Genomic DNA, 24,486 nt, shown 5'->3' with positions numbered 1-24,486 from the left:
AATTCTTGTTATAAGGTCAATTATATCTTATTCTTTTCTACTGCTACAACTCACAATAAAGTTAGTCAAACTGAATAAAGATCAAAATCTGCTTTATGACAGTTTTTAAAAATTGTAGGCTCGTGTAAGCTAGTCTAAAAATAAGAAAAGAGTATGTTCACTACCAAATCGCTTTAACTCGATAACGAATAGCTCCGTTACAACAACGATTTTTTTTTCTCCTCTGTACTGTTCAGATTGAATTGAAGATTGCATTTGTTTAACAATTTATTAGTAAAATTGAGCTTCAATAAATAGTGAGCAATGGCAATCTTCCCAAATGTGGCATTACTTGATGTCTTGAAATTAGGAAGTACTGGGTTAACAATCACTTAAACGAGTAAGTACAAGTATAGTGATAGTTCTTATAAGCAAAGTGGCCAGCGTATTGTTTCACCTAACAAGCAGTATAACATCACAATGTCATAATTAGGATATATTCTTGTTCAGTTTTCCCTAGGGAATAATATAGTCGATGTAACGGAGCATGACAGCCATAGTATAGATATTTCAATGAATTGACCCATGATTAAAACCAAAAAGAAGCCCTAGATAGCCTGCCAAGTTAACTTATGTTCTATCCTGGTAGCCTGCCTAATAATTAATTAATCATACTCTGTTACTATGTAACTTGCGCGAATCTATTGACATAATCTTTCATAGCGAGAATATCGATGGAGAATGTGAGAAATCATGTTTCGATTTGAACTGGCAAATTTAACTTTTTTTACGATCTTCAGTAGTGCTATAGAGCACCTTAAATGAGAATCCACTCTTGCATTTTTAGCCTATTTTAGCTTGATGTAAGAATTTTGCAATCGGTAGATCCTCGTATAGGGGAAGGTGTTTTGAATATTCGTTCCTACCCACGACATAACTAACCAAACATGACTTACGCTACCATAACAGCCATTTCGAAGAATAATATACAATCGTAGTCCATCTTGATATTCAGTAACTAATGAAACCGATTTTTCAATTGATCGAATATAAAATCCCTGGAGTACGCATACATAGGTATAAGAATTATTTAATGAGACTCATACGATTTGTGAAATAGTGGGTAAATAAGAAAACATCAAGGATTAACCTTTTCTACTGTGGTTATACGGTCAATGCTATTTAATTTATGCGACGTACACCTTTATCAAGAGCAGCTGAATTAAATTGAATTGGGTATAAAATAGAAACCACCTATCAAGCACGACTTAAAATCGACTGATATAAGTTATAAGTTACTAGTACAATATTCTAATGATTATATGCAGTAGTATTCAAAATTTTGACACTGTTTATTGGCTTTAGACTGTACCGACTTCACTTCGCCAAGGGCAGAAGCCAAAATTTGGCATTTAAATTGAAAATTAAAGTTTCAATTCAAATATAAGATCTACAGGTTGGGGTGATAGTCCCATCCATCCCATATTATTCTTGGTAAGATACGGGCTGCCATAGAAGATCATGCTGAGGTAGCTGTATGACAGATATATTTATTTCTCACTCGACAACAACCTAAATGATCTAGGCAAGAAATTTCTTGTAACATTTTTTAAAATGAAGGTTCAAATTTGGCCATAAGTTATGGAACGAATTATTTGTCCGAACGCAACCTAATACCGATGATGATGATTCAGCAAAATTCAATTATCCATTCCATTTCAAGTTAGAATTTAAATTTGCTCTGTCTATCATCATCAGCAGTGTTCTGTTGCCTTCCAATGATCATTTACTCAATCATTAAAGATCAAATTGGATTTGATTTAAGACTTATAGGAAGGAAAAATTGCCTTTAGGTCGCCATGTCCTGCCTTACCCTATCGGTGACATATTAACTTAGAAGAAAGCATATCGGCAGTATAGCTTCCCATGCAAGACTTACGATACCATGACATTGACTAGCGACGAACAAATACAGTGTTTGCGTTACGTCGCTACAGTACAAGGAACAGAAATCGGACTCTAATATATTCATAGTATCGATACTCAAACAGTCCAAAAATGCCAGCCAGGCTCATAAGCAGCATGCCGAACGCTGAGTACTTGCGTTGTTGCTACAGTATATACAATACTTTATACTGTACTCTACAGTGTACAGCTGTGGGTGCTGGTTCGAATCGGGGCAATCCGTTCCAGCGAAACAATCGAGGCCAGCTATTAACGGTGCTGAAGTCAAGGAGACCATTGCAAAATCGGCGTGCAATTTGATTACTCGTAGCATTCACTTCTTGTGATTGCAATAAATGTGTTTAGTCGTTGGTTGGGGGTATAGTCAACGCAAGAATTTACTACAAGTTACAAAGTGGAAGACTTATTACCTTTGGCTACTGAGTCTCATAATACGTGCAATACAGTAGGTAGCTGACTTGAAGTTGTGCGTAAGAGCAAGGCTGCAGCGATTGCAGAAGAAATGGATTACAATTATTCATTAATTCAATCAGAATTGAGAAATAAAATATGTCACGACTGTCTTAATCAAGAATTGATAGGATTGCAGGATGAACAAGAGTAAGTACTGTTCACGTCAATGTATCATTTCGATCTGGATCTTTTACTCGATTCTTACTCTGAGTAGAATCACTATGCTATCTCATCTCTAGAACAGATTGTTGCACAAACTCTCTTATGTTTTCTGAACTGTAATGGTATATTGTATACCATCAGGATGATTTTGGATCATCTCGTGCGTTGCAATTGTAACTAATGTCGACAAGATACTAGCTTCATTAATTATATAACCATCAAAATGAACATTGTCACGATAGGGATGATGATTTTACAGGCTGCAGAGTGATTGATGAAATGGACTAATGACTGCACGAGTATATGAACCGTGCTCCAGTCTAAAAGTTCGATGCAGAAGCTGTGTATAGTTAGATGCTACAGTGCACATCACTCCTGCCTGTTTTGAAACTCTTCCTAAGTTGCAATAATTTTAGTATAGTATTTGTTATTTAAGCGCAATATTTGTAAAGTCTTATCGAGGAATGTCGTAGGGAGACGTAAGTGTAAGGAGAACTCGAATACCTGCAAACTCCATTACATCAGCAAAGTTTGACTACTCAATTTTTTGTGCCAATGCAAGCGATTCCATTGCTTAAAAATGGATAGAACTACGGTTTTAAATTGAAATTTCGTAAAATTAATAGCAGATTGTTTACATGATAGTAACGGTCGTTGATATCAGTATTTACTGAAGCATTTTTACGCTTATAATGCTGCTTACTTTTGCAGAAAGTTATTGCAATTGCTTCGACTATGCACCCTATTTGGTGAAAGCAATTCCATCTTGATTATCGGACCTCCAGCAAGCGGAAAAACAATGGTATAGCAAATTTGCACGTAAACTTACCTGGTCTAGGGTAGCTTTTCTCACCTTCTTTATAGCGATAGTGGAGCATAAAATGATTGTCTACTGTCAGCAGTAACAGTCTTTCATAATATAGCCTGTTTACTAATTCAATGTCGAAATGTCTATTGTTATTCTGATCACAAATATTTTTAATAAGTATAAAGTACCGATTTTATATTTTGAATAGCTAATACGATCTGCTATCAATAAATTAAGAGATACCGAAGATGTAGCTGACAAATATTCGCAAGTAAATTTAAATGGTAAATAGTGGATAATTCGGATTATGTAATTATTTTACCTACCTTCCTATTAGGTATTTAAGAATTCGATGGAACTTTTATCATAAAAGTGTTGAGTTGATTAGCGTTAGTTATATTGCGTTATGCATACTTTGCTCTAATCGTCTATTGTAATCATCTATCTGACTTGACTAGGCTTGATTCAAGTTGATGACAAGCTTGCTTTAATCTCTATTGGTGAACAGCTAGGAGTAGAAGATGTCAGAGATAGATCTATAGTGAGTTCAAACTTTCAAAGTTGGTAAACTGCTAATTACTAATGCATTTACACTGCGATATAACACCGTAAACTCAGCCGATATTTAGAATAGGATGAAGAACTTGTATTCGTTGTAGATAAACGAACCAATAATTAATAAGCTATGTTTTTCCTTATAGAAATCATTTGGGGAAACATTTGCTTATATTTTAGAGTCCTACAAAAATGGTAGAGTACTGATTATTATTAATGTTTTTATAAAGGATAAATAGATAACTTTTATTCCCGGTTCAACTAAGCATAAAAATATTTGGAGAAGACCCTTTAATAATACATGTATGTAACATATGACGATAGCGCGCAATTAACTGATTTTAATAGGTAATCCAAAAAAAGGCTCGATCATATTTATATTAGATGTTTTCGACTTATTCACCCGACATCGAAATCAAGCTCTTCTGTATAATTTATTTGAAGTATGTCAATCAGCCAAAGTGTCGGTCCTTGTTATCGGAGTTACTTGCAGGCTGGTTAGTAATTACAAATATTGCCTTAATTAAAAATTGCAAATTATGGATTTAGTTTTGGTCTTTATTTTATTACAGGACGTGTTGGAATTGCTAGAAAAAAGGGTAAAATCAAGATTTTCTCATCGCCAAATTTACCTCTTATATGCCCCGTCGTTTGATCAATATGTTGCAGTGTTCAAGTAATCACAGAATTTGCTCTTGTATTCTCTTGTAAATTAAAACCGCAATCTCACATGATTGGTATTTTCCTAACATGTTGCAGTATTCAAATAGTTATAAGATTTACTTTTGTATTCGTCTATAAATCAGAATAATCATCCGGTAAATTTATTCTCTTTGCCCTAATTTATCAAGGTCTTTACTCAAAATAGAAGGCAAAGGCCATAAACCTAGCCAGACAAAATCATGGAATAATCATATTGAGGTCTTAAAAGCCATGATCAGAATTATTTGACGTGAACATTGATTTCATTCTTTTCATAATATCTTTCTAGCTTTAGAAAGTCAGTTAATGCCATATCTTATAATTTATTATCTAATCAAACGGTATTATTATCTTATAATTATTCAAATAGAAATTAGCAAATGATGGCAGCGTTAATGATATTTTACGAAGATTATTTGATTATAGTAAAGACTTACGTTTATTAAAAAATTTATTGGTAAGATAAAATTTGGATGACCATCAATAACTTTTGTCAATACTTAGCATTAGATGACCAATTTCGTAAACAGTATTATTTTCATACGTTAAGTGATGCATTAACTACTCTTGCTATAGGTTACTCCAGTATGTTTGATTCATGAAAGTCATCCTAATATTGTGCCAGACGATATAATAAAATCTTGCAAACATATCGTCAAAGATTACACGGTTCTCCTTTTGCAAGGTCTAGCCCAATTCAAAAATCGATAAATGCTTACTCGCATTAAAGTCACTATCTTAATATGAGTATATGATAAGTTAGTGAGTGAGAATATTGTTTTATATCCAAAATGTAGGCGTATCGGTCTTGGAACTGTCGCTAATTATTGCCATGAAACATTTATCAGATAAAAGAAGGACCACAACATTTACGTTTGAGATGGTATATCAAGGTGGATAAGAATATATATATATTGGTTAACTAAAACAATGGGAAATTAATAAGACTGATCCTAAAGTTTGCTCGCTATTTTTTTTAGAATACATGCAATTTATTTTATATAAATCGCAATTAGTGGAGAAATTTCCAAAACCGGTGATATTTAAGGTTCGATTTATTCGAATTTAAATTTATTTAGCTTGTCTGTAGTAAGTACTGTGTACGCACGAGAAAGCAAAATGTATAATACCAATTTCGTCTTGTAGGCATACGAACGTTTGATTGATATGGCATTGATTAAGCCTACGAATCATCCACATAAACGTCTGCAGAAAGAATACTGGCAAATGTCATTACTAGTTCAGCCTACACAGATTGCAGAAGCCTTGCAGAAATATCCTAATTGTCCAACGTCCGTCATGCAGTGGGCACTAAACCCTATTCATTCATAAACTTGTATTTAAATATAAATCTCGAATTGTAATGTAAATCAATGAATTCTTATCACTAATAACCAGCATTATTTCTATAATGCCGACGAAGTTTAAAAGGTTTTCGAAACAAGCTACAAAAGCCGTGATAAATTTGTGTTGCGATCTATTTTTAAATAAATTTTATTTTTACTGACATCCTGTAACGTGTTCCATTGTATAAAATAATTAAAGTTCATGTGTTCTGTTGTATAAAATAATCAAAAGTTCATAAAATTATAGCGTCATTATAAAAAATTGTGAAGGTGAGAGATATGCGTTAGCTCAGTGGCAAAGAATGCTTTTTTCTCGATTTTGAAAGATTGATGTATTGAATAAAATAAATTATTTATAATATAATCGATACCGTATTGATCTTGCATAAACTTTTTACATTAAATCGTTAATTCAACAAAGATATAATTTGTAGATGTGATTAGATCTTCCCAGACTGCGAAAAAATAGTAACCTCTACAATTATGTTACGGATTACATGTATCTGTTAATCTATAATATATTAGAAACCACTAGATTACACAGCGCCTGGATAAATTTTAACTAATTGTTGTATTCCGGTCGGTAGATGGGTTATTGGACATTTTCCGGACTGTTTGAGGTACTGGTATATGCATGGATAGCAGAACACATATCTGCAGAAAGATTAAATTGGTACAAGTATAGAAAAGCTGATCAGCAATGATATCGTTACTTCGATTTACTTTCAATAAGTACATTATTACTTACCCTGAAGTAGATAAGGCAGTAGCATTAGTTATTCCTTGATTACATAACGCACATTCAGCTGTGTTAATAGGAGGTCTAATTCCATTTGGAGCTGTCTGTGTATAGCAAATTAGCAATACAAAATAAAAATAGGTTTTTACTTTAAGTTCTCCAACAAGCTGATCACTCTATTAACCAGGAGATAATGACTGAATCTAAAATTTTATTTTGAAATGTCAGCTTCTTTTGTATGAAGGTGTGCTAATTAAGGTAACTTATGCGCAATGTGATTTTTTGGTTTACGATTAGCTCGAATTGACAGTAAAATTTCAAAATATTTGAAATCCTACAATCATACTTTTGGTTTATCTGGAGGCGGAGGAATAGGTAGGTCAGCAAATGTCGATGATGATCGAGTTGTATTCTCTTCTGAATACCACCATTCGACGATTTTAAGGCAAAACGCTAGGACGGGCAAACTACTCGTAAGGCCTTTCAGAATGAAGGAAAATATCGTGCTAATAACCCTCATAGTTTTACCCCATAAGGATAACCTGCATAAACAAATCGACGTATGGTAATTAATTTATACTTCAATGATCAACAAGGCAAATAAGGTGCAAAAGCATATCGTTGTTGTAATACTATCCAACGTTTTATTTGTTAGATGCTTCTTAATTTCTCTATTTTCAATTAATTCCTAAATAGATATACAATTTATAAATTTTGAATATTCTAACATAAAATTGAAGAATTAATTGTCTCCAGAATGAGTCACTTACAACATCCTCCTTTGTAAGTAAGGTTAGTCGTAAGCCTATTGTAAATACAGTATATATAGTCATCCGACCGGGTTAAGAAAAAGAAAGAATAGTTTAGTACAAAAATATTCGATGTGGATCAGTTCTTATGTAAACTATAAATTATAGCAAGTACAACGAAACCTCCAATGTCATTGATTAATATTACTGTATAATTTGTATTACCATAAGGAGGTATTTACCTGCTAACTTGAGCAACGGTGAGAATGAGTCATCTATTCCGAAAGCATACATTAAATTGAAGGCTAAGGAAATAGTCTATAATTTAACAATAATGTAATAACAGGGAAAAGAACGTATGTCACTTGTGAATTTGATGAACTTACTACAACACAAGATAATACTATGCAGAGTCATGTTACTTACTTGTGAAATAAAATGTATGTACGGATACACTACCAAGAAATAATTTTTAATTTTTTGAGACGTACTATTATTGGTCTGATTGTATAAAATTTAGAATAAACTTTATATGAGAAAATTGCCAGTCGTTCAAAAACGAGAAAAGAATCATTAATACATAGGAATAACAGGTGCTGAAATCCTTTGCCTTATGTAATATACTCACTGTCGTAATTTCATCGTTCCATTCATTGAAGTAGGTATCTAATTTGTTTTTAATATAAGGTACACCAACCTAATTCGATTTGGTTAGACAAGATACATTATTACCAACTCTAAGTATACAGTAATTGCAATAAATTTGCCTAGCCATGGACCTCTAGAACCTCTAAGGGTCAATGGCATGTAGAATTAATTTAATGAGAAAGCATCAGAAACAATTCTAAACTGCTACAACTTGAACATAAGCACATTAGTTGACTATACTTATAATCTGAACGACAAATGTGCATAAAATTAATATTACTACTAATAATTTCTGTGTACCAAGAACAAGAGGGACAACAATCGATGCTTTGTACTTAGAGACTGTCCCATATTTTTGGCGTTAATATCAGATCTTCTTAGTCCATAAAAATTCTCATAAAACGATGCCTCTATATCGTAGTAATAAAGTGTAAGATATTTTCAGTCGAGGTTCCAATTAATGCAGTTGAAATTTGATGAGCACCAGTATGTAATCATAATATAATATAAAGGCATTAAGTATGTATGCGTACATAGATTGAAAAGTATCATCGTACATTGGCTTATTATAACTCGTACGGCTATTATCGATATGGTAATTTTCTATCTCTAAAGGTGCAGTGTATATGAACGTACGCGTCTGCAAATTTACAGAGACTGTTATAGCGCTGTCTTGCGGTATCTATCACTTTCTCGGTTCAAAGAGTAAACTTGTGCTAGTCTAAGTCATGCAGCTTACTGCGCTGTACACTATTAGACTGTAAAAATTATACAAGAAGACATTTTTCCATATAAAGGTAAAGAAATTTTTCAATACCGAATCTGCGCAACGAATACATTTGCAAGACAAGATCGAGGCAGCCGTATATTTCTTCACTGTAACGCCATAGCCAGCCACAAAGATGAGGGTAATGTTGAGAAATTGTCTGCAAAAGAATAAACTTGGTTAAACACCATCCATTTCAGAAGACTAACCTTGGATATTTTCAGGCATACTACAGTACTAAAGTGCTATGAACTAATGTAGGTCATAATGTTAAAACAAAATTGACCTTCTCTTTGATATTGCCTATTCTACTGGTAACTTAGACGAATTTGCTGATACCTATTGAATGTCCCAGCTGAAACAATTGGCAATTGAAGATCTACTAATCTTATGTTTAGCATAACATTGGCAAGTATTTTCAATCTTGATCCATTACCAAGGCTTACATTTACATTTTACTAGCACTATGGATGAAAAGGATAAAACCAGCCAAGATGTTGCGCTGTTTGATAGTGAGATATTGTAATGTAAATACTGCAGTAAGGTGCCTTCAATGGTATTATGCGATTACCAGCTACGTGTTTTCAATCCATAACGTATGATTACTAATACGTAAAACTCTCTAATTCATTATTTCAACAGAGCTACTGATGAAAAAGATAAAATCAGTCCAAATAGGAAAGCAAGGAATTTGTAGGCCAATATTGCATTGAAAGTGCCGATTAGATTACAAGACGGGAAGGAATGGAAACGATTGAATCGAACACGAATGGTGGTGAAAAGACGAAGACAAGTCGGTGGAAATGGATTATTATTATCCAGCATTACAGTAAATCAATTTTACACTCTCACCTTTAATGCATAATTTATAGCAGGCCTTAAAGCAGTTGTCATACTATTTTGTGCGACCAACTCGAATAGTGAAGGCCTTAAGTAGTTTTGTTGCATAAAATTGGCCGAGAAGGAAGCCATCCTTGATCTTTTCTATCTATCAAAGTAGCGACGAGCTCAAGGGTGTTTTTGGTTCAATGCAATGATGCAAGCACGATCTCTTTCCACTGTCATTAACCTCTATGGACTACCACGAATGTTGGCAAGTCGAAGCTTATCGATTTCAATGCAATTACAAGCAAGAAAGAAGTTAGAATTAGTGTTGATATTTCCTTGCCAGGCTTTCTGCTCTAACCTACTTTGAAATAAAATCAATCAACCTTGTCTTGCTCAATGCATGGACATTGTACTGAGTGTACAGTGTACAGTACTGAACTGTACTACTGGGCACTGGTACTGTAGTGGACAGTCGATACTAGAGTCCATGGTACAGTTACTACATTACGATCAGACAGACGGACTATTCTGACCCAATGAGGCCAAAAATGACTACTGTACTTAGTATGGATCTTCCGTGTCTGTTTTCTAAATCACTCAGAGAAATAGCGTCCAAGACCTTATATAACTGTTTTCAAGCTGAAATTTGTAACCGATAGTAAGATTCAATGGAACATGACTTGATTGAGAAAACGTCAGCTAATTCAAACCCACCGACTGCATACTAAGGCACGGCTATAACAAAGTGCTTGGCCCAATATTTTGACGAGATGATGGCGACAATGTCTGTCCGTCCAAGAGTGATCCGTTCTGGTCTTCTTCTTGGACCATGGCTGCACGCACTCTCAGCAGTCAGCACTCAGCCATGAATCAGCGCTGTAGCCGTGGTAACAGACTTGGAGTGGGATCTAGTAGCATACGAGTTTTATAATGATGTAATATCGCTGCTTCTATTTCATCTATTTCTTGAATGTTAAATAGAAGCGTTGAAGAAGGCTAGATGGAGCTTTATTAATTAATCTGTCCAGTGTTACAAATTTCATCATGAAAGCTCTTGTACAGCGTGTAACAGAAGCTCGTGTAACAAGTACGTATACGCAAATATACATTGCACAATGTTTAGGGTACATACTCCGATCATATTGGCAATTTCATGACAGTAATGAATGTACATTGTACAGTTTAATATAGTTGAATATTCTGCCATAGAGTCTATGGACCACTAGATAGGACTATCATCTAGTAGTCTAGGATGTAATAAGTGTATGATGATTAATGACATTCCAATGGAAATCGCGTCAAAGTTTTGATCGTTAACTGGCTCGCTTTTACTGACGCAGGATTGATACAAATACCCTTCCAAGTAGTAATAATTTAAAGCTGAAATAATATCAGATAACTCTTGCTTTAGTGCTAACCCTTAGCTAGGTATTGGAGCTTTTTGATTGTAAAGATACTTTCGTGTGCAATCAAGGCTTTGCTAAAGTGCAACTAAAAGTGCATCAATACTCAATAACGTTATCATTTACTGTAGAAGATGTGATCTTATGGATTACCCTGTCTGCATGTACAGTATATTGTACAGTTCAATGCTATGGTCTGTGTTGATATAAAATACTTCTACTACAGTACGATATGTAAATTCTCCACGTCGAGACTTTAGTGTTGAGCGGTTTATTGATATTTTTGACTACGTTATATAAACTCTCACAGTTAGTGTAGTTCGAAGTTTACAATGGCGTTGCTAGCATACCCTGACTTGTATAATATACATATTATTCATGTCAGTCTCTGGTAGTAGCAAATACAAGCGTAGTATTTTCTTATACCTCTATAATTCATTGAAGATAATAACGTATAGTTAATGCGTGGTGTATCTATTTCTTATAGTGGCCCATACTTTCTGTATCGATAACTGCAGCTTCCTAGTAATATCTCTATGCATAGACTACATTATCTATTTATAAATTTTAATGCTTTTAATCTATAAAAATACCAACTATATTATCTTCTCATTTGCGCTCCACAACGCAGTATTCCACTTCGAATTCTAACATGTTTTTAAAATATTACTTTATCGGGTATATTGATTTGCTACGAGTGCCATTTTGTAATATAAAACATTATTGATACTGTCCGCGCTAATAAGTCTATATTCATTCATCTATCACAGTCGGCAATGATCTAATAAGTTCGATTGGCCCTGGATTAGTGGCATTTATTGGTATCGGAAAGGATGACTCAGAAAAAGATATTGATTATCTGTAGGTTATAACATCTTTATTACGGTTGAAAGACTATTTGATTATTGGTGAGTGCTAACACTAATACTGTGTTAAATGCTTTTGCAGTGTTAAAAGACTTTTAACGATACGAGTCTTTAATGATGAAGATAAACTATGGGAAAGAAATGTTAAGGAAATGAACTATGAAATATTATGTGTCAGTCAGGTATTAACAGCGATCAGAGCGAATTGAGAATTGCTGTAATCATTTACTTGATATTATTTAAATGGAACTTTGAATATTTACTATGACATTTTATAGATAAAAACACTTGTTCTAGTTCGCGGTAGTAAAAGCATTTCGGCATATGCAGTCCTATTATAGATAACTGTTGTATAATTCAGTAATTAAAATACTTGCCTAAGGATATTTTTTTTAAAATTGAGCTAAGCAAACAGTTATTTTGTTGTCATTACAAATTTGATGTAATTGTAGATCGTCGTATTAATTCGTAGTATATTTCTCGTTGGACAGTATACTTTAATTGCTGCATTCAAAGGTGCCAAACCGGCTTTTAACAACTGTATGCCACCGGAGAAATCGAAGGAACTGTTCGAAAAGTTTTTGACTGCGATCAAATCACAGTACTTGGAAGAAAGGATAAAGTGTAAGCATAGGCTCTGAACGCATAACAGAAGAGACGCAAATTTTGTCATTCTTTATATGTTTGAATCATTTAGGCGATTATAATGCACTTAATATACTCCCAACTTATGTTCATGAGTTTATGTGGTTAAAAAGGAAGCATTCAGATTCAGAAGTATTAAAGACTGAAAATATTTATAATTACAGCCAATATCTTTGGATCAACTGGCCAGGTTTCGTTAGTTAATGATGGTCCTACTACATTTTCATTTGAATCGCTCAGAAAGCATGAGGTTGGAACATTTAGGGGGAACATCTAGTACTATATGTTCCATTTTCTGTTCTTTACACGTTAATAATCAAGAGAATCATTGTTAATACTGAAATGTTTTAGGACAGCAGTGGAACGAATAGGAGGGGAAAAACAAAACATGGCAAGGACGGAAAAGCTCCTTCTACAGAATCGGTAAATGATAAATCAATTGAGACCGACAAGAGTGCAAACAAGAATAATTAATTTTATCTTGATGATACCGGCTTTCATCTATACAGGAGTTTGTGAAATGATTTCACGTTCACTAATTTTTCATAATTGCATTAAACAGCAAATTTTATTAGCAATAAGATACTATTCTCTTGTATAAAAATATACTTTACTTTGGGACTGCAATAACTTGACGCCTTACGTACGTTAAGCAGTACACCTGTTCAACCACTGTATCTTAAGTTAGTATTTTTTATGTAATTGTCTCATTTGAGCATTAATAAAATATTCGTCAATCGAGCATATCCTGCAAAGGATTTTTGGTGGTATTCACTATCGAAGAAATGCGACAACAATATGAGATTTAAAATTCATAGGCAAACATAGTAATTGTACATTCAAGATTTAGGTATATCTTGTTGCACAATAAACATTGGCACATATACAGCATTTATATAAGGGAAATGATAAAATATGAGCCGAAACCTTGGCAATTGATTTAATATACACACAAGAATGTTATACGGTACTACTATCTTATAATCAAACCGTGCAACAATTTCGACAATTGAAATAAGCCTATTAAGTACCATTCTTTGGTCTTTTATGCATGATAAGAAATAATAGCTACAACGATAGTTCGCTGGAATAGTTAGAAATACAGAAATAATAAGATTTCATCATTTGCTTAAAGATTTCTGATATAATCGAATTAGCTCTGTCACTGAACCATTATCAGGTGAAAGAACATCTCTGAAATAGGGATGCTGTAACGCTAATCTTGCCGATATTCTTCCGTTCGGTTCATAAACCAACATTTGCTAGAAGATTTTAATATTATGACCTGGTTATTAGCAGTCAAACCTGAAGTTTCGTATCAAATTATAGACATACCTTAATTAGATCGACGCAATCTTCATCATGGCTATAAATAACCGAATTTAAATCCCTTGACGGCCATTTAGGAAACGTTGACTTATAATCTGACATTTCCGAGACACCTGGCCAAGTAATTTCATCAGGCGTGCCTAAGGTTCTATTGACATAGATAAATATATATCATTTTAGAATTATAATTCAACTTTATGAAGTAGGCTAAATGCTTCTGATGAGACTAACAACATGTTAAGTAGTAATAGCGTTACCTGAATACTCTAAACAACTGATCAATTTCGGAATCTCCAGCGAAAAGTGGTCTTCTATTAATCTTTATCATTACAGTACAAAAGCATTAGGAAGTATTGAATACTGTATCTAGCTAAAATTTCATGCAGTAAAAATCAGAATAATAGCAATTTCTAATAGATTAATAATTCTGCTGAGTTTAATATACCATTTCTACAAAGATGCATCCAATGCTCCAAATATCTACAGGAGTAGAGTAATAAGTGCTTCCTAGTAATATTTCAGGCGCTCTATACCACAAAGTTATGACCTAAAAATGAGATATAAATTGTACTTTCAAGAAGAATATTACGAAAGCCGAAATTAGTCCATTATCATTAAGAAGTGGACAGTCTACACAGGTTAATATAACCACTAAACATATAGGGCAATTAATTGTCATAAATAAATTCACAAATTATAATTGAAAATTACTTCATGAGTGTATTGTCGAACTGGTAGTCCAAATATACGAGCCAAACCGAAATCAGCTAGTTTCAGTGTACCCGTTGAATCAATTAATAAATTTTGAGGTTTCAGATCGCGATGTAACACTCGTCTTGAATGACAATATGAGATCGCACGCAACATCTGATACAGGTAACTCTAATGAAGTTAAAGTCATCAGCATCAATTGTGTTGTATAAGGCTTTTACGGTAACCACAGAGGTACAGATTTTGTACCCTATAAATATCCTTATTGTGGCTAAGTTAAATTTTAATGGCTTCGTAGTGCAAATATTCTCTTTAATGAGTAATCTAAGTTGATGGCTATTGACAGTAATTACTTAATGTTAAGTTTATGCATTACGAAATCAGCCTACTTTACCTAATCTATATAGATATACTGCGCCAATTAGAAACAAACTAATCATGTTAACTACTGATAATAAATGAACACGTATATAATTTATTTTATTATTCTACGAAGCCATCTATACGTATCACTGATATTATACAAACTCTGCAATTTTATTTTTCAAAGTTAAGAGTAGCTACCTTTAACAACGCCGGAGGTATTTTATAAGCGTGATCTAGGTAATGTTTTAAATCGTGATCAAGATATTCGAATACCAAATACAGACATTGATCACTATGGACCACATCGTATAGCCTATTATTAATAAATATAAATTTCAGGTAAAATTATATCGTATCTATTAGTAACAAATTCTCACGAGCTGTAAACTCAATCATTAAAAATTAAATCTTATTCTATATAATTTTATGAAAACAAAGTCGGTATAATGGTTGTTACAACCGAAATTCATCTACGTACGTACAAGTATACATATTTCAGAATAGGATTACTTTATTGGATAAGCACTATATATATTCTTTTCTATTATAAGTAATAAATTTGATAGTTCCATCTGATATACCTGACTACAAATGAATGATTTAGAGACCGAAGGATAGAGATTTCCCTCAGTGTGGTACTGGGAACGCCTTCTTTATCACTAGATAGCAAGAACATAGATACTGTATTAGGATACAAGCCAATATTTGTGACCATATATTATACGCATTCGACCATAAAATTTATAATAGATAGGTATCGAATCCATTATTCTACAAGATTTACGAATGTGATGGAAATTTGAACACAATCAGTAAACTGTTTCGTATCTTTTATACTAAAGAACGGATAAGACGAGAAAATATTGAACCTGCAATTACTTTAGGGCGGAAAAAATACTATACAACTTGGAATTTTAGCTGTAAGGCAACTAGCATGCGATCACAATATTATGCTCTTTAAATTAAGTGCTACATGCACAAGCAATTCATGATCATTGATAAAAGACATAATAGAAGCCTACTAGCATGCGGCTGAACTATAATACTGCACATATCGATTATATGCGAATGTGGTAACCAGTGAGAGTCTATCGTATACAAGTTGTTATTTACGACAGTAGCTACTATCACAACATACTTTTACCTATCTAAGCGAATCTTTTTTAAAGCAACTGTTTGACCAGTAATCTTATTACATGCTTTGTAAACTTTGCCATAGGTTCCTTCCCCAATTTTTTCTAACTTGTGAAAATTTTCCATATCTTATAATTTTTTAAATTCTAAGGAATTGTTACTGAATACACGTAATATGTAATTTTTCAGCGTCCAAGTAGTAGAATTGACTTTATCCTTCCACTTCACACGTGTCAAATCCGAGTAGCGTTTAGAAGACGTCGCTTTGATTATCGCTAAAGGTTCTGCGTGATATAATGCTTCTTACGTAGTGAATCACTTCAGTGATGTATCCAAAGATACAATTTCGAGAACTTTTGTCTAATTAATGAAGCTCGATTACACTGACAATAGCCACAGAGCGATATTACGACAAGTAATGATGTTGTCTTTCTTATCTTTTAAATACTATAAACAAGAAGTATTTTAGACTGTACTATAAATTTCAATTGTACAGTAATGTTTACTGTTGAAAGTTACTGCCAAATTACAGTATTTGCAACGATGAAAGTCCTCAATCTCGAGAGGAATTTTTACCTAGTTGCACACGGTACAGTATTGATTCAATTCTTCACCACTAATTTTAATCTTTTGATGTTACTACAGTAATTACAAAATGACGCCAATTAATAATTTATGTAGAAAATCGCTCAGTAGATAGATAGGTTTCCGTCTCCAAAATCTGTTTATGCTTGACGATTGTATTTGAATAAATGAACTTCTGTTTCATGCTTTAGAAAAGAACAGACCATGATACTAGATCTAACACTTGCAAAACTAATACGACTAGTAGGACTACACGAATTATATAACTATAATACTAAGTTATCAATGATGACGGTACATCCGATTCTGTGATAGTGACTAGCTACATGAAACTGCTGCCACTAAAGATATTATACTTTGGATTTATACACTCAGTATCTTTCCTACATGTTGCATATTGCAGACGTCAGTGAAGCAGAAACATTTAGAAGCCGACCTAAAGAGGAAAATACAACAATAATGTTATTTAGTTACATAATTAAAGGCCAATGCAATAATATCATATGTATAAATCTAAAATAAATATAAATACGCATACTGTACATGGAATAATCAGATTAATAAGCCATATGTAACATGCATATAATATGCTCAGTGCGAAGTGACAGGGATAATGTAAAAGTATAAGTACATATAGATTGTATATACACAGTGGACGAAGTACCGTATACCGAACGTGAGCTCAACCCGTACGCTGTAGTCGTCTATATTTAGTACGTATGGACATACTCTATACGAGTATGTGATTCTTCTTTCCTAAATATGTGCTTTGCATACTTGCAGACATTACTGGATATGATGTATGCACCCGTATACTCTATATTAAGTTAATCTCACATTGAAGATACTGTAAATAGGTAACATCGGAGCATTTACTGCAGTAGGTTAACACTTGTTGTGATAAATGAGAATAAAGTATTTCATGATATTTGATGGGCTCAATTCAAGAACTGTTCGTTTATTAGAGATATGTGAATTGAAGAACTGTTCATTTATTACAGGTAGGTGTGCGTGCGATAAACTCGACCACTCTAATAGTTGTCTAGTAATTGCGACTCTTATTTGCTTGTATCCATATTGTATCATTATTGAACAGGGATATTGTACTGCACGAAGTCAATGCTACTGTTGTGATCGGTACTAGGTTTACAATCCTGGGGCAGTATGCAACACTAAAATGATAATAACCGTCTCATCAAACAGTAGGCGTATCATCACTACAGTGCTGACACAGAGAGAAGATATGCATTTTGCTGGCTTCAGATAAAATTAGCCTTAGACTACTAGAAATAACCACAAACGGTTTATTTGCTTTGCAAACGTATCTCATGCGGCTTTAATCGAGGCCATGTTCTTGCCCTCCACCTTACCTAGCTAACCTATGCAATTAATCTCATTTTGTAGAGTTTCATTTCAAACACCTTTCAATACTGCTAAGAAAACTGGTCTGGAAAATTACTGCCTATTTTCTAACGTCATGCACCGCTGTGCTTCCTTAACGTGCTCATGCTATGTAGCTTACATGTACGCACAAAAAATAATCATAATACCGCATCATTTTAGTCACTGTTTTTAGCCTTGAAAAATGCTATGACTAAATTGTGCATGCGGTCACACGATACCGATACAGTGGTAGTTCTACCGTATTGCATGTAAGAAAACATTCAATCCATTCTTATCATTTGCCCATATACTATAGCACCAACATTGCGCTTGTAATGTAGAGTCTTTCAGAGCAGCCAAGTTAGGATTGTATATCTGCCAAGATCGAATGGAATGATCATTTTGTGGATGCTTCTATGTCATTCCGACAAAATCCACCAGCATAATCGACGTGTGGAGACCAGAGGGGCAAGGCAGTACTTCCCTGCTGACGTCGGTTCAAAATGAAATTATTGAGCATTATTGACAAGCAAGCAAAAAGTTTTGCTCTCCTTCAATTTCTTTCATTTTGCATAGTTGGTTGGTTGGTTGGGATGTCAATGTCACAAAGTGATTAACGAGCTGGCAGTATTATTTCCTGTCAATATATTTACCAATTCAGGCATTACCTGTATGTTGCACCGAATAGCCTTTTTTCTTCCTCCTTTTTTTTTTCTCTGCTGTGGTGAGAGGTGGAGCAGGACGTCCGATCATTTCATTCTCTATATATAGTCCACTTGCAAGTACTGCATGACTGTATTGTACAGTGGCTTTCCACTCTTTGGCGGGTAAAAACTGTGTCGCAACTCGCAAGTGGAGTGGTTGTATTTTACACTGTCTAGGAGTACTGTACAGTCTATATTAGACGTGTTAGTTTTACTGTATGATGCGATTTTCAGTGGACTTGTGTCATAACATACTGTACATACACTTGCATACAGTACAGTTTGTAGTCCAATCAAGGCACCTTTTCCTGCCTAGTTGGAAATCAACCATCAAAGGCAGACTGAATATTTGCAATATAGTATTCAGTTGGAGATTAGCTATACATTGACGATCTGGCGTTGGATTCATAGACATGCAGTATCCAATGGATCGCATTTCTACGTCGTTGAATCATGCAGACATCATCATACATAATTCTATACAGGAAAAGGCGTATCATGATCATTGAACAGTATGTACAGCACAGCCTGTATATTGTCATATCGATACGGTATGTATTTGATGAGTAATTTAGTGGCACTCGTACGTTAGCATGACTTTAATTTGCATGATGGATTGGATTATTTATACAGATCGGTGAGCGAAATAGAGCTATTATTTTGGTCCAGTAGAGTCAATGCTAAAGCAATGATGTTTTTTACTCATTTAGCATAAGTCATGGCAGTTGTAGATCCAAAGTACTGCGAGTCTGAGGCAGAGGATGCAATGAATGGAAGCTAGCGTTAAAAACCGCGAAAATATGCCCGTCAATCAATTACTAAAATAAATACGTATGCAGACGGTCTAGTACTCTACTTTATTTTGCTGGAAGTGGATAGAAAAAAATAAAATCCATATTCAGTGTTGCTTTGGTGAATGACTGATATTGCGTCTGCATTGTATTGGCTCATTTTCCGCCTGGAGAACAATATAAAAGGGCAATGACCTGCATATTTCACGTACCTTGAAGGAAGGCAATTGGTCAATATTCGCGCGCAATTGCGGACATAAACAGATTATCCCGCCAAAAGTGATATAGTGTTTCAAGTCGATTACGGTACCGTACGGTAGAGTGCGGTACCAGGCGTAGGTTTCCTACTTTTGTCCAGTCTGTAATGTACAGTACAGTACACGTACAGTACCGTACTTTACAGTACACGTACTGTACACGAGGTACTGTACACTGTACAATGTACAGTACAGTACATGACTGTACAGTACAGTACAGTACACAATGATTGCACTTCATGTACAGTATGTACAGGACTGTACTGTACTGTACAGTACAGTACTGTAATGTCAACTTTCCAGTAAAAACTGTTCTGCACTTTGACTCGGATCTCGGACAGTCGGACCAGTAGTCCAATACCCTTTACGATTATTAATGGATCTTGCTTATCATCATATCATAATATGATGTAGAGCTTGTTCTGTCCGTACAAGCAAGCGCAGTGCGGTACTTTACAATTACAATGTACAGTGTACACTGTACAGTGAGTACTGTACAGCAGTGCTCCGTGCAATCCTACAGTACTGTACAGTACAGTACTGTATTGTTGATTGAGTACAGTACAATATACTGTACAGTACAGTACATCGTGTACAAGTCATCGGTACAACTTGTGTAATACAGTATGTTTGAAGCAAGTTTGAACGCTTCCAGCCCCCTAAGAGGCTTCTAGAAGTCCATGGCAGCTGTAAAATGGAATGCAGCCTTGGACTAGTTAGTATTGATAGACTACTCGATCTCACCCCTAGGATCTCTAGAAGTCTCTCTTTTTCCAGTAGTCTACAGTATGATGCAAAGCTTGGAGTACATGGTACAAGTTAGGACGATCGTAGTCCTGGGTGCATGCTGTACCCATGGACTAAGGGTTAAGTTCAATGTGCCAACGATCCATCCTTGACTAGTCCAATGCTCCAATCCTTCTATTTGTGACGCTGACGTATCGACCAACAGTGTCCAATCGTTCAACGCTCTATACTGTACCATGGACTTACTCAATCTTACCGACAAGATGGAGTAGTCCATGACTGTACTTTACAGTAGAAACCCTGAGGTCCTTTTGGATGGTACAGTATCTTCATTTTGTTTGTTTGTTTTCTATTGCTTTGTACTGGTTGTACAAGAACAAAACGGAGGTCAGCGAGTATGTATTAGTGGACAATTTGAGTTGATGATCGACGACGATACCATTTGATGGACTCCTACAGTACAGTGTACTGTACAGTTACAGTCAGGCACCTTTGTACTGTACGTAGAGTACTGTACTGTTGATAGACTGATGGGTACTGTGCTGTATTAGTGGACAATTTGAATTGATGATCGACGACGATACCATTTGATGGACTCCTACAGTACAGTGTACAGTCAAGCACCTTTGTACTGTACGTAGAGTACTGTACTGTTGATAGACTGATGAATGATGATCATCTCCGACACGGACAGTAGAAAGAAAACTAGAAAGTGGTGGTAACGATCGAGGAGTCCATGGTAGACAGTTATAAGAGGTGCAACTTTGGAACATTTTACCGGGATTAATGGCTTGTCTCAGCCACTATACAAGTTCTCATTAGATTGGGGACTGCAAGCTTTCCAATCGATTCAATTGTGGTTGCTACTGGAATCATGTCGACGTATTGATTAGTGAGGAAAAGAGTATCATTATTACCCGTGGATATCGCCGTACAATCGTTGTGCTTGGCAGGTTTAATCGTTTTCATCGTCGTTGCCGGTGGTATACACGGTGACACGCGATAGTATACTACTATACAGTGTGCTGTCTGAAACGTGGACTATATCGTGTTGATCAAGTTCAATTCTGCATCATTTTTATGTCAAAATCATTCCACTTTACAAACTATTGCAAGCACTTGCATCGATCGACAATAGCAAAGCTTGCTCGCCAACGTGTCCATCCATTAGTACAAGGACAAAACTTTGCCTGTCGATTATAGACCCCATCGAAAAAGATACTTTCTACCAACAAAAGTGTCCATCATCGTCCACGACAAACGACACGTTATCAAAATCGGATAACACGCACTTTCCTTCTTCATTTCTAATGCTGCATCCTAGATCTCTTTTCACTTAAACATTACTGCCTACGATACAATTTTAAGTGTAATATGTCATAGGATTGGAAAAACTTCAATACAAGCCGAAAGCAGCGTTACTACAATTGGATCAAAGAATGGCGATCAGACATAATAGGAGATACTGCAACATCGCTACTATCGTTTACAATTTTGCTGTTCTAACTGTTGGATTTTTGATTATACTAGGTAAGAATGGATAATAGTTTTATTATTTTTGTAGCAGTCGTCAATACATGATCACCATGATTATTATCGACTTAATTTACCAGATAGACTTAGGTTGATCATATTCCATTCGTCGAAAATAATGTTTCCATTTTCGGAGCAGATTCGAAATTTCAAAATAATAAAAATATCAAAGAAATTGTTTTCTCCCCATTCTAATTGTAGTGGGATGTGTGTTGTACCATGGGCAAAGATCACTTCAGTTGTTGTCATCAAACGACAATAAGCGTACATGTAGAACCAGATACTATACCATCATTCTAATAAATCCATCTGGTCAAGGATCTTGTAATACATATTATTATTTGGTCTTGAGTTCAATTCGATCATTCCAATTGGTAAGTAGATAACAAACCTCCATTTCCATCGGGCTAACAACACCGATGAATGGATTGTATTAATATGAGATTACTGACGGGTATGCGGCGTAGATTCAATAGTTTACTACGGTTGCCCGATGCTATCAGTTCCCTAACTGTACAAATAACTGAAAAAAAAAAAATGGGGTACTTTATGAGTATTGTAAATAGTAGCCAATGTTCTCCACGTCTGTAGTACGTGACATCAACGGCAAATTACGCTCAAATCGCCTTGAACTGTAATTATAATCGTTGATCGATTGAATTGTTTACTGTCTAATGACAATCACTATATCGTACTTAGTCGTATAGTTCTATTTAGATCAACAGTAAATCAATGCAACATTGTTTTGAAATGATAATGCTGCACTTTGCATTTTAGCAAGGCGTCATCGGTTTTTGTCTTTGCAATCGACATTTTGAAGTGAGAAATTCTCTTAAAAAAGGCTTCTATTCTAGTCTGGCAGGGATAGTAATCCAGATATTGTGCTGTCTATACTTTGCAGTATTTACTGGGGAGTGATTTTTTTTTTTTCATTTCTTCCATTCGGTTGTTACCTATTATGCAGTATACAAATGACTTTTAATGAAGCTTGAAACATCTTCAAGTCTACACCGCCACACTCAAAATTCTTCCAATGATCCTTTATTAATGGCGATCAGTATGACTATCCTCATTTTAGCATTATTTACTATACTTGTACTGTCACGCATTGCTGATCCGTCACGAAATTAAAGCGATAGCACCACTTCCGTTGTCCGTGTACTAACGTAGGATAATATTGTGATAATTAGAATAATAATAGTACATAGTTGTAATAATAATAATTATTTATGGGCGACAACATTTCTACGTGTTTAACATGGCTTATAGAGGCAAAAAATGTACATTGTACAGTGGGAGACTTGTATAAATTACTAGCAAAACATAATTTGCTGTTCTTGCTTAAAGATGTTCATTTATCTTGTTTATGAATAACTAATTGTTTGAAATTGTATTGATGAATTAAAATGTTGGATTGATTTGTGTACGATTAGTGAGAGAAATTGGAGTATACGTCAATATGACTCCTACATTCATCTTTTTGCTAAGCTGCAACTCTGTATAAATGTATACTACATCTTGCTGTTTCTACCTTTCAATCGAAACTAAAGGTCGATTGCGAGAATTGACTTTCAACATACGATAATTGATCGATTTCAATCAATTGAGTAGTACCGTAATCAAATTACACAGTAATTTCATGCGTCAAATTGGTAATTAATTCGCCTGTAAGTATACACTCGCTATACTGCACTAGTTAGTGTCTACTAACGTATATATACACATATAGATATAGGATTGATGAATGACAGTGATCAATCAACATTCTGCTATTTACGATTCTAGAATAGTATTTACAACTGTGTTGATTAGTAAACAGTCATACCAGGACCGTAAATCATACCATAGTAATGATCCTACCATCTGTTTGAGGAGGGGAATCTGTCTCCGTAAGGGAAACAGAACTGTATTGCTGTATTATCAATATGGCATGGAAAAATTCTCTCTGCTAAAGTCTCCGATGTCAGTGGTGTTTTGTTGCTTGCTGTATCCCTGACTTGGCTCGAACATGTGAAAGCAAACATATGATATCTCCATCATAATAATTGCCACTAGTTTAAACTGCTACTTTTAAAATTACCTTACTTCCATATTACTTTTCATATCAATTCCAAGTTGAAAGTAGTTTTTCTCAATAACGTCTCAACTCTTCCACATTTTTATAGATTACATGACAGTACCATCTGCTGGCTATAACTGAATAAGATTCAACTTCAGTTTGCTTACGTGCTGTAATGACAACCATAGTACAGTAGTTGATCATGTAAAACAAACACTGACAAGTTGTCTCTTCAATTTACTTTAACATTTGCAATACATGAGGGCTATTATT

At 34.7% G+C, this 24,486-nt stretch overlaps 4 protein-coding genes across 4 annotated transcripts; 2 read left to right on the top strand and 2 right to left on the bottom strand.

Moving 5' to 3' along the window:
- Window positions 1-2,446: 2,446 nt before the first annotated feature.
- Window positions 2,447-5,956, top strand: TRIADDRAFT_31116 (uncharacterized protein; the record flags this gene model as incomplete). Its single annotated transcript, XM_002116573.1, has 13 exons — window positions 2,447-2,544; window positions 3,271-3,361; window positions 3,576-3,651; window positions 3,826-3,908; window positions 4,069-4,117; window positions 4,271-4,419; window positions 4,495-4,598; window positions 4,774-4,843; window positions 4,995-5,081; window positions 5,201-5,309; window positions 5,422-5,517; window positions 5,605-5,672; window positions 5,771-5,956. 13 exons carry the CDS (start codon window positions 2,447-2,449, stop codon window positions 5,954-5,956), a joined length of 1,266 nt encoding a protein of 421 aa, XP_002116609.1.
- A 550-nt stretch (window positions 5,957-6,506) lies between these two features.
- On the bottom strand, window positions 6,507-9,844 carry TRIADDRAFT_60559 (uncharacterized protein; the record flags this gene model as incomplete). The annotated part of the gene is made up of 6 exons (XM_002116500.1): window positions 6,507-6,624; window positions 6,719-6,813; window positions 7,056-7,189; window positions 7,701-7,776; window positions 8,087-8,155; window positions 9,725-9,844. The coding sequence occupies 6 exons, from the start codon at window positions 9,842-9,844 to the stop codon at window positions 6,507-6,509; spliced, it is 612 nt and encodes a 203-aa protein (XP_002116536.1).
- A 2,016-nt stretch (window positions 9,845-11,860) lies between these two features.
- On the top strand, window positions 11,861-12,891 carry TRIADDRAFT_31009 (uncharacterized protein; the record flags this gene model as incomplete). Its single annotated transcript, XM_002116572.1, has 4 exons — window positions 11,861-11,964; window positions 12,052-12,151; window positions 12,461-12,593; window positions 12,779-12,891. Coding segments are annotated over 4 exons (450 nt in total), but the record flags the coding sequence as incomplete, so codon positions are not given.
- An 844-nt stretch (window positions 12,892-13,735) lies between these two features.
- Window positions 13,736-16,280, bottom strand: TRIADDRAFT_50896 (uncharacterized protein; the record flags this gene model as incomplete). Its single annotated transcript, XM_002116499.1, has 8 exons — window positions 13,736-13,876; window positions 13,950-14,091; window positions 14,201-14,262; window positions 14,389-14,490; window positions 14,655-14,825; window positions 15,219-15,333; window positions 15,602-15,679; window positions 16,165-16,280. 8 exons carry the CDS (start codon window positions 16,278-16,280, stop codon window positions 13,736-13,738), a joined length of 927 nt encoding a protein of 308 aa, XP_002116535.1.
- Window positions 16,281-24,486: the final 8,206 nt, after the last annotated feature.

The sequence above is a fragment of the Trichoplax adhaerens genome, genomic scaffold (assembly GCF_000150275.1).
Source record: "Trichoplax adhaerens TRIADscaffold_16 genomic scaffold, whole genome shotgun sequence".
NCBI classification, from domain to species: Eukaryota; Metazoa; Placozoa; class Uniplacotomia; order Trichoplacea; family Trichoplacidae; genus Trichoplax; species Trichoplax adhaerens.
The sequence above is the reverse complement of the archived record's forward strand: the minus strand, read 5'-3'. Positions and strand labels throughout refer to the sequence as shown.